The sequence below is a fragment of the Mastacembelus armatus genome, chromosome 11 (assembly GCF_900324485.2).
Source record: "Mastacembelus armatus chromosome 11, fMasArm1.2, whole genome shotgun sequence".
Taxonomy (NCBI): domain Eukaryota; kingdom Metazoa; phylum Chordata; class Actinopteri; order Synbranchiformes; family Mastacembelidae; genus Mastacembelus; species Mastacembelus armatus.
In genome coordinates, this window is record NC_046643.1 from 209,926 (window position 1) to 221,176 (window position 11,251).

Sequence of the window (11,251 nt, forward strand, 5' to 3'; positions counted from 1 at the left end):
CTCCTGTGGAACCAGCTCCCAGTCTGGGTTCAGGAGGCAGACACTCTCTGTACTTTTAAGGCTAGACTTAAAACCTTCCTTTTTGACAAAGTGTATAGTTAGGGCTGGCTTCAGGTAACCCTGAACCATCTCTTAGTTATGCTGCTATAGGACTAGACTGCCCGAGGACCATCGGTGCACTCACCCCAACCGGTCGAGGCAGATGGCCGCCCAAACTGAGCTTGGTTCTGCTGGAGGTTTTTTCTTCCATTAAAGGGAGTTTTTCCTCTCCACTGTCGCCAAGTGCTTGCTCATAAGGGATTTGTTGGTTTTTTTGTTTTTGTAAAGTGCCTTGAAGTGATTTGTATTGTGATTTAGCGCTATACAAATAATAAATACAAATAGAATAGAATTGAATTGAATAGAAGCCATCTAAACATAACTGAGGTCTTAGATGATTCAAGAGCTACTGTAGTAGAAGATTCATTTATTGCAGGTATAGGAAGCATCTGTTGAATTTTATCTCTAATAGTTGTGATTTTATTTGTAAACAAACTCATAAATTCATCACTGCTGAGAGCTAAGGGAACACTGGGCTCAACAGAGCTGTGACTTTTTGTCAGCCTGGCTACAGTGCTGAAAAGAAACCTGGCATTGTTTTTATTTTCCTTTATTAGTGATGAATAGTATGCAGTTCTGGGTTTATGGAGAGCTTTTTTTTATATGTTTTTCCAGGCTAGAAAAATTTCCTCTAAATTTGTGGAACGCCACTTCCTTTCCAGTCTTTGTGATGCCTGCTTTACGGTACGAATATGTAAATTATACCATGGGGCTAATCTCCTCTGATTCACTAACCTCTTTTTCAGAGGGGCCACAGTATCAAGCATTTCACGCAGTGAGGGTACAGCAGCACTGTCAACAACATGATCAATTTGATAGGGAGTGGGATTGAGGCAGCTGCCCTCCACTGTGTTAGCACATGGCATAGATGTAAATAAAGATGAAACCTTTTTTTAAATTTATTAACAGCATTGTCAGATAAACATCTACCATAGTGGAATTTTGTTCCGAATGCTGCATGATCCGTCATCTTAAATTCAAAAGTTATTAAAGAATGATTTGACAAAATAGGATTTTGGGGAAAAACTATTAAATGTTGAATTTCGATGCCATATGTCAGAACAAGATCAAGGGTGTGATTGAAACAGTGGGTGGATTTATTAACATTTTGAGTGAAACCAATTTAATCTAAAATTGAATTAAATGCAGTGCTGAGACTATTATTTTCAACATCTACATGAATGTTAAAATATCCCACTATAATGCCTTTATTTGAACTAAGCACTAAAGCAGATAGGAAGTCTGGAAATTCAGTTAAAATCTCTGAGTAAGGGACAGGTGGACAGTACACAGTGACAAGTAGAACTGGCTTTTGTGTTTTCCAATTCAGATGTGAGAGGCTAAGGGTGAGGCTCTCAAATGAGTTATAATTGTTCTGAGGATGAAAGTTTAATAATAACTTTGAGTGGAAGATTGCAGCTACTCCTCCACCTTGACCTGTGCTTCAAGGAACATGACAATTTCTATGACTAAGTGGGGTTGATTCATTCAGACTGACATATTCATCCTGCTGCAGCCAGTTTTCAGTAATACAGAGTAAGTTAATTTGGTGATCAGTTATCAAATCATTTACTAACAGAGATTTAGATGAAAGAGACCTGATATTTAATAATCCACATCTGACTGTTCTGTTTTTCTGTTCAATAAGAGGAGTGGTCTTAATTTTTATTAGGTTTTTCTGAATAACTCTTCTTGTGTTAACTTCTGATTTATTTGATTTAGATGGCCTAGGAGCTAGGAGTAGACACAATCTCTATGTGGTTTGAGGGGGCGGCTCTAAGGAAAGTCTCTGCGTCCTGGTCCCCACTCTGGATTGTCAAGAATGGTCAAGAATGTACACATTAAATAGCAGAGGTCCAAGAATAGTGATAGGTCATGGTGATCCTTCCAGATCTTTAGTCACCAATAGATACAAAAAAGCCTATATTTCCCAGATATTAAATTAGACAGATTTTGACTAGATGCCCAAAACTATTACTAACCAAACGAATTTTATTGGCAAACATTTTTGCTGGCATGATTTTCATTTTCCAGGGGTTGAAAATGGAATTAAACTAAAAATGCAAGACATGGGGTTTTACCCCTGCTTTTCAACCCCCGTTATCTTCACTGAATCATCAACCTGAAGCCTTCTTCCACCTTTTTATGTGGTTGACATTGTTGTATGAGTCATGCAGTAGCAGTACTCTATTCCCCTAAGATGGAAAGAAAGCTGTAGGCACAATGTCTACCTGTGCTACGTTATGTAAACTAAAAATAGAGCCCCAGGAATAATACCAAGACATTGCCTCTATTTTTGCATTTTAAAACATAAAGATTGAACTTACAGTACTTCATGTATCTAAGGAGGGCAAATGAAAGGCAAAAGAAGCTTGTCAAAAGCATGTGTGAAAAACAGCAAGCGGATGGTTTAAGGAAGGAAGTTAGGGTATCATACACAGGAAAACCAAAGTCAGGTCCAGAATATGACTTAGCTTGTGTATAGTGAAAGAAAAATTAAAGGTTGATAGCAAGTATAGTGCACAGGCAGATTCAGTAGATATGAATACAAACAAACAAGAACTGAATATTGAGTAGACTGAGGCAAAGAGAAAGTAATAAAATACTATTTCTTCCACTAATTCAATAATATTTAATACAATCAGGGCGTCATCATTTTTATATATTGTCTTAAAAACCTTAACAATAGGATGAATTGAATTTAAAATTGCAAGGAACCCTGAAAACTGCCATGTGTCTTATAATGCAAAAAAAGGGATTGCTACCAACAAGTTATGGCAGTGGAACAGTATAATATAACTAATTGTAAAGGTGCAAGTATACTTCACACAAAATGTTTATCTAGTTGTTGAATAATATTTGAAACCAAATCTCCCCACACCATTCTGATATCAGAATTACATTTGACATTTTTTTAAAACTGGCAATTCAGTAGCCATTTCATGCCCAATCATGGCCACTTGATGCAGAGTTTGTCAATGCAGTAAGGATTCTAGTTCTCTTTCTTTCTTCACAAACCAATCCTGTTATTTTCTTTACAGTTTCATTGCCTGTGAGGACATTCTGCCTCAAAGTGTGAAGCAATCTCCTCATTGTATGACCAATGATTATGTAATGACAACAAAAGACACAGTGACAGAATAAGGCCTTAATTGCATTAATTTCAAGTGTGGAAAACACTTCTCTCTTGAGCTGTTAGACAACTTGTATGGGTGAACACATCCCCTCCAATATGTATATATATAAGTGCACTCCTTTCTGAGTGGAGTTTGCATTTCTCTCTGTATCTATTTGGTTTTTTTGGGGGGGTACTATGGCTTCCTTCCAGAGTCCTAAGACTGGAATTTATAGTATTTATTATGAATAATATAATAATACTCCTGCTTCTCCTTCCCTTTATTTGGTATCTAGTTGGTATTGCTCCATGTCAGCGTACTGAGGCCTCTACCTTTTACCTGGGAACACACTGAATGTTAATGCCCTTTGTTTACAAGCATGTGTTTATCTTTTAGCAAACTCATTGTAGTTTTTCAAGCTGAGTCTGACTGAACCCCATGGATACAGATCACTGGGCTCCCCATTTCAAAGTTTTTCAGGTGAACTACAGTAATAATCTGGGGGATATGTCTGGGGATATGTGGATGTCTATATGCACTCTCAACTTGTAGAGAAAGTTGAGCTGTGGGCCAACCTGAAAAACCACGGTGTATTCCTATGTGACTTTATGGAGAGTATCAAGTCTTTTTTAAGATGAGGAGAACTTGCTTCTTGTGGTAGAATTAAAAACAAATTAAAAGTGAAGAGCAGGGTAATGTACCACACCAGGTGGGGACTTTTTGTCAGCTATTTATTTCAAATCCTACTGCAAAATGAAACATATACGTATGTGGAAGTGGGCTGTAGACCACATAAGAAAAAGTTTCTTTTTCATATCCTCTCTCACTTTGTTTTGTAAGGTATAATCCCCTCCCACTGAAGTCATGCTCACTGGAAAACTAGGTTAATTTATTCTCACTGAATGACATGTCAAGTAACACTTCACAATAATGATATAATTTTCTCCTACATGATATAATTTTTTAATGATAATCTAGTTTAAATACAGTTTTTCTGACCAGTGTGTGTTAGTGCCTGTATTCACTATCACAAAAAAATTTTTTTCTACAGCTGTATCATATGAAGCTACTTTTCTTCCAACTCAAAATGGATTTTGAGAGAATTGAAATATAAACTGAGATTTAATTTTTTTTTTAACAGTAGAAACAAATATTACACATTAATCCAAACTGATCTGTTCTCATTTCATGTTGCTTAATTAGACTTTTTTCATTAGTTAGAAATTACAACTAACTGAGGGCCTGCCTACAGGTGACATGACTCAGTCTTAATCAGCTATTTAAGAGGTGGCCTACAATGACTGTCAATAGTTAAATGTTTTTACAATGAAATTAAAGCAAAGTATTTTTGTGGTGTTTTCACATAACTCTAATGTGAATAACTGCAGCAAATATAGTGTCAGAATAAACAGTGACCACAAGATAAGTTTAACGTTCATGGTTCAAGATTAATTTATTGCCATTCCAACATGTTACATGAAGAAACAAAATATGTACCCAAGCATGCCAGCATGCAAAACTACTTACGCCAATTTACCCAATAAGAGACCTAAATAAATAGTTCAGTGAACCAGAGGCCTCAAAGGAAGCAGAGAATGTATTGAAGGCATCTGGGAGAGATGGGTTCTGAGGTGATTCAACATCTCTCCCTCCGTATGCTGTTATAGTTCTTATGCCCTTCCACATCCTCCGGGGGTCATTGGTGTAGAAATGACCCTGTATTTTAAGGGCATATCTGGCTTTTGCCCTTTTAATACCAGTATCTAGCTCCTTCCTTCCTTCCTTGCTGCTTTCAGTGCCAGTGTGTCTCCTGACTTGAAAGCTGCATCTCTAGACTTCAGGAGATGCCACACCTCTCCATTCAGCCAGGGTTTCTGATTGGGGTAGATGACTCTCCTGGTGGTGGTCACATCGTCAGTACATTTCCTCATATAACCGCAGACAGATGTCACATATTTCTCCGTGTCCACTCCGTCCTCACTGGTAGCTGCTTTTCTGAAAATCTGCTGTTTGGTTCAAGGCAGTCCTGGAATGGTTCTACTGGGCCACACATTGATGTTCTTCTATGTGGACTTGTTGTTTTTAAACACAGGACGATGAGCAGGAACAAGCAGGATTGAAACCAGGGTCTTCCCCTGGGCCTCCTCCTGGTGGGACATACCCAGAACACCTTACCAAGAAGGCGCTCAGGAGGCATCCGGAACAGATGCCCAAGCCACCTCAGCTGGCTCCTCTCGATGTGGAGGAGCAGCAGCTCTACTCTGAGCTCCTCCCGGGTGACTGAGCTCCTCACTCTATCTCCAAGGGAGCACCTGGGCACCCTGCGAAGGAAGCTCATTTCAGTCGCTTGTATCCGAGATCCTGTCCTTTCGGTCATGACCCAAAGCTCATGACCATAGGTGAGAGTAGGAATGTAGGTTGACCAGTAAATCGAGTGCTTCGCCTCTCGGCTCAGCTCCTTCTTCACCACAACAGACCAGTACATCGACCGCATTGCTGCTGCTGATGCACCATTCCATCTGTCAACTCATGTTCTGTCTTTCCCTCACTCGTGAACAAGACCAAGAGACAAGACAAGGCAGGCTATCTGCCCTGACCTGGAGATGGCTAACCACCTCCTGACTTACTGTCGGTTATGCGAACCAAGCTCCTGCTCCGGTTGTACAGAGACTGGATAGGCCTTAGCGAAGGGCCCCAGACCCCATACTCCCGAACACCTCCCACATGATGTCACAAGGGACGTGGTTGAATGCCTTCTCCAAGTCCACAAAGCATATGTGAACTGGGCAAACTCCCATGAACCCTTGAGCACCCTGGAGAGGGTATAGAGCTAGTGTAGTGTTCCACGACTGGGACAAAAACCGCACTGTTCCCCCTGGATCTGAGGTTCTACCATCAATGGTCCCCTTATGAAGAAGAGGAAAACAAGGACCGTGACGTCGCCCAGTACGGCGAAGCCAGGGCCCCACCCTGGAGCCAGGCCTGGGGTTGGGTCTTGAAGGTGAGCACCTGGTTTCTGGGTTTTGAGAGATCTATGAAGTGAAAAACATTTTCTTCCAATGCTATACTAGGTCCATGGCTAGAACGGCAACAGTGTATATTACAACACTTAAAGTGATATACAACAGACCATCTAAACACATCGGGTGAAGCATGTAAAACCTTTTTGGAATGCCACATTGTCATAAATATTATCTCCTTGATTGGATCATTCTTTCATTTTAAAAGAAACTTTTTTAGGATGTGTTCATGCTCTAGCAGAAGTGAGGATACCATCTTGGAGAGGGGCAAAGGACACTGTCTGAAAAGGGTCCATAGTGGAATTCTGCTTAATCGGAGGTTTGGTGGGTTATTTGAACAAGAAAACAGAGGGCCACAGTTCAATGTGGGTACAACTGCTCTGGTCCAAAAAGAGACTTATCATCCAAGGTATAGTTGTGGTCACAAAGTTTTTCTGTGGAATGTGATGTCACTTTCAGTTTCAATCTCAAATGTAGCTAATCTGCCTTAAATTGTTGGTTCATATATATACATACCAAGATTATATTTTCAACTTTGTCCTAGAAAAAAACACATCTGAGGGGCTTTTCAAATGTTTATGGCTCATGTCTTCTGCACTACTCTGTGTGCCTTAAATTGCCCCCTGGGAATAAATAAAGTTTCTTTAATTGAATTGAATTTCTATAAAATATGGCAGCAGATAGGCCTGGAGCCAGGGAGTTACTGATTTGAAAATTGGTGAATTCAGATCTGGGGTTTTTGCCATCTGGCAATTATCATTTAACTACCTACCTATCTACATAAAACCCAAAAGAGATACAAACCTCATTCCATTTCTCGGGCTGTATGTCTGAGATCAAGAAATCAATCCAACATCTAACATAAGTGATAATGTTGATGGATTCTTTTGCATGTACATGTTTTACTTTTTCTACAAAAGTGTCATTTTAAAGTGCCATTATTTTTTCTTTACACTCTCATTACTTGAAAGACCATCATCTGATAATTGAGGCTTTTCTTGTGGTTTACTGTTTTAGCAGCAAATGTAGGAGGATGTTCTTATTTCCAGACTGTGGGTTGCCTGTGATGATGCATAGGCCAGCTAATCACATGTTAGAGCTGATTATTTTGCACAGCCCCATCTTTAAACCTGTAATCATTATAATCATACTGCAACTTTTTATCTTATTTTCTTTCAAGCAGAGAATTATGGTAACAAATCCAAGCTACTTATGTACACCATGCTAATTTAAAGTCATATAGTCATATACCACATAAAACTAATATGTACCACTTCAAATAATCTAATGGTTTTTGGTCATATATCATATAAAACCCACATGTGCCAAAAAATAAAGGAAAAAAGAAAAAAAAAAACTTTGTTTCTTGTTTTACATTGTATTGTCTATTTTCCACAACCACTTTCATACCCACTCACTGCACAGGAAATATTACATATAATTAATAAAATTCTTCCTGCTGAACTATAAGGTCTGACTTCATCATCTGTCCATTCTGAAACAAAAGGGTAATGACACAATGTACTGTAGATATCAACAATGACAAAGACAGTGAGTTGCAGTTAATTTTTACTTTGATCTATAGTGCACAGTGCAATGTCAAGCACTGATAGTGTGACACCTTTTTCGCAATGCTGGCAAACACAACAAATGTCTTGATAAATACCCGAATGATGCATCTCCCACACTTTGACATACTTTCACGACTACAGCATACTTAAATATGCAACACTTTGTTTGATGAGTGAAATATGCATTTTTCAGGTCAGTTTTAAACTGGGTGTGTTTTGTGGACTTTGTGTAGTTTTTGTCTGTTTGCTATGCTGGTGTATGGCTGTAACTAAATATATGTGTTTGAGATCAAGTGTTATTATGTGTGCGTTGTTGATTGTACATGTGTGAAAAAGGGTTTCTACACAGTTTAACTCAGTCATATAGTTGCTATATGTGTAGGAGGGTGTGGTGTGTAAGATCCTCCTCAGCCCTTGGTCTCTGTTCCTCATCAAATCTCCACTCACTCACAGCAAGTGACATCATTGGAGTTTCCCTCCAAGAGGAAGCTCTTTTTAAAAGAGCCACTCAGTTAGTATTAGTTAACAAAGCAGAGTGGCAGTAGAAGTAGAAGGAAAAAGTTCTCAAATATAGTTGCTGAAGACAATGGAAGTTGAATGCAAGGTACTGATGGACACCATGGTCAACACACAAGCCAAGAAACCAACAACGCAGAGTGTCACATCTACCTCAAAACGTACCATGGCCCAGCTGGTGGTCACACTCTGTCTCGTTGCTGCTGCTGCTGCTGCTTTTCTCATTTTCAAGAGGCATACTAAGGTGGGAAAACAAGTCATAGATTTGTCTGTAAATTAGTGAAGGGCCTATGTGTCTCCAGCCAATGTCCTAACTTATCTGTACCCAGCCATTCTCTAACAGTCTCTTTATCCTTCCCTTCTTAAAACAGGGCCCAGGACAAGATGAAGGCAATTTTGGTGAGAATGTAAAATGTTCAGTGTATGCTTAAGGCTAATAATGGTTTTGTAGCATCTAATAAATCATAGTTAGCTTATCCTGTCAAACTTTCAATAAAGCAATATAAGAGTATAACTTGTTGAGACGCTTATTCTATTCTTATTCTGTAATTGCAATAGAAAGTCAGATAAGAAGAGGTGGAGCTGTTTTAGTATGTTCTGATCCTCTGTCTTTGTTCTTTCCAGATCCTCATCACACATTGAGGGAAATTTCAAATGTAAGAGCAGCTATTCATTTAGAAGGTAATAACAATCAACATTTTCAGCATAACAGAGTACCTATACGTATAAACACATATTTAAACACAATGTAAGAAAATAATGGCTGACATATTTTAGGAGGGTACTCTCTTAACTCTTGTTGTTTTAACTCCAGTGGTTCTCAGACCAGAGGTCTTTGAGGTAGTTCTAGGTGACATTTACTTAGACAGGATTAGGGCTAGATTTAATGGTGCCTCAGAAGAAGCTCTAGTGTGTCTTGAGGGAGATTTAGAGTTACTGAGGAGGTTTTATGGCTTCTTTTGAAGATGTTAATGACATTCTTGAAGAAGTTCTATAGTTGTTTTGGATGTTTTAGGGCAATTCTAGACAATTCTAGTTATATGAGTTGGTATTTGAAGCAATTCAAGCTAAACCAAAGATGTGAAATTTATTTATTCTTAAGCTACGTCAGACACATTTCTATTACATTCTGATGGACAGATTACACATTCCTTGGACTCCACCCTGTCTTTGTAGAAAAGTTCAATTAATTCTTTTTTCTGTCTAGCTGTCAAAAATACGTAGTCACCTCCATCATAAGCCCTTCTACACTCTTCCATAGGTGAACACAACCCTCGAAGGACAACCTCAGTAGAATGGAAGAATCAGGTGGACCAGTCCCATTTTCAAGGGGGGTTGCTACTCGACAACAATGAGATTGTAATTCCTCAAAATGGCCTCTACTTTGTTTACAGCCAAGCATCTTTCCGGGTGAATTGCAGCGATGCCCATGACGCAACCTCAAAACCCATGGTCCATTTGAGCCACACAGTGAAGCGATGGTCTAGCTCGTATGGGAATGATGACAACAAGAAATCCTACCAGACCATCTTGCACTCTGTCCGCACTGTCTGCCAAAAGACAGACAGCAGAAATCCAGATGAAGAGGGGAGCTGGTTCTCTGCTGTGTACATGGGAGCTGTGTTCAACTTAAGGAAAGGGGACAGACTGAAGACAGTGATGGAGGAGAAGATGCTGTCTGACCTGGAAGATGAGCCAGGGAAGACTTTCTTTGGTGTATTTGCCTTGTGAGAACAAGTAATGTAGCACTTCAGGTGAAGATATAACTGTACATGAAGAAAAGCCATCACCTTTCATGATGACACCACTGCAAGGCTTGTAGTTTGCTGCCTTGTGTGCCCCCAAACGGTTTACATTGCTAGTAAAAATTCATTGCATCTTTTCATTTAGACTTAAAATTACTGTATTAGGAAGTCATTTAAACTTTGTGTCATGTAGCGGTTAACAATAGAGCTCAAAAACTATTATCATAGATTTCTCATATGATCTATAACGTTATTGTGGCAGTTCCTCTTGCTACCATCTGATCCCCTGCCCTGTCAACCCAGACACAGAGGAACAGCTAAGTAGTCTTTATTACAAAGATAGTTAATACTGATTTGGCGTTGAGCTGGCAGATTTTTCTCTGGTGGTCGTCTCTTGCAGCTGCTTTACCTGCATTTACCTCCACCCAGTACATAGTGAGCAACACCTGCTCATGTAATCTGCTCCGGTTCTGCTCCTTCTCTTCTCTTCCTTGGAAGCGATATCAACATCTTCTGACTCTTCCTCTCTGGCACTTTTCAGCCACCATAGATACCTTCTGTTGTATTTCAATGCACAGTCTCTTATATAATTGTTACTGCTGTATATTTATTGCTTCACTACAGGGTGCCAGGATGTATTTATTTAAACTTACATTATATTTATTGAAATTTTTATTTATTTATTTATTTAATTTATTTATTTGATTATTTAAATTGGATTTCTGGATTTCATACTGTAATTTATTAAATAATTTATAATGTCATTTATAATTATTTTTATTGACATTTGCAAATATTTTACTGTGTATGCTGCAATAAAAAGAGTATATATATATACAAGTACTATGTTCAGTGAATTAAGCCAAGCATACAGTGTGCAGCATATCCACTAGATTTTTGTCACAACTTCAATGCAACAGAAGTGATCAGAATTTAATTTGTACTATTGGAAAGGCCTACACACTGCCAGGGAAACTATCTGCATGATTAGATAACACTACATGCTGTAAGGTGATTATCAAAAAACACACAGCATTAGAGCACATTCATCTTCACTTGTCCCACTGACATCTAACCCCAATAACACAGAGAAAGCTGTGGCAGTTTTCACCTTGGCACATTGCCAAAATGTACCTTAAACAAATGTGGTGATACTGCTGTGTAAAGCAATGGTGTATCATTGC

The 11,251-nt window shown here is 38.9% G+C and overlaps 1 protein-coding gene across 1 annotated transcript; it reads left to right on the plus strand.

Moving 5' to 3' along the window:
* The first annotated feature begins 8,235 nt into the window (after positions 1-8,235).
* Positions 8,236-10,741, plus strand: tnfa (tumor necrosis factor a (TNF superfamily, member 2)). The gene is made up of 4 exons (XM_026300982.1): positions 8,236-8,566; positions 8,694-8,721; positions 8,947-9,003; positions 9,584-10,741. The coding sequence occupies exons 1-4, from the start codon at positions 8,393-8,395 to the stop codon at positions 10,051-10,053; spliced, it is 729 nt and encodes a 242-aa protein (XP_026156767.1). The 5' UTR covers positions 8,236-8,392; the 3' UTR covers positions 10,054-10,741.
* The last annotated feature ends 510 nt before the right edge of the window (positions 10,742-11,251 follow it).

Excerpts from the sequence above, each read along its gene's own strand:
- tnfa (XM_026300982.1), top strand. The coding sequence starts at position 8,393 with ATGGAAGTTGAATGCAAGGTACTGATGGACACCATGGTCAACACACAA. Across the intron at positions 8,567-8,693 it reads TTTTCAAGAGGCATACTAAG|GGCCCAGGACAAGATGAAGG; the intron begins GTGGGAAAACAA and ends TTCTTAAAACAG. Across the intron at positions 9,004-9,583 it reads AGCAGCTATTCATTTAGAAG|GTGAACACAACCCTCGAAGG; the intron begins GTAATAACAATC and ends ACTCTTCCATAG.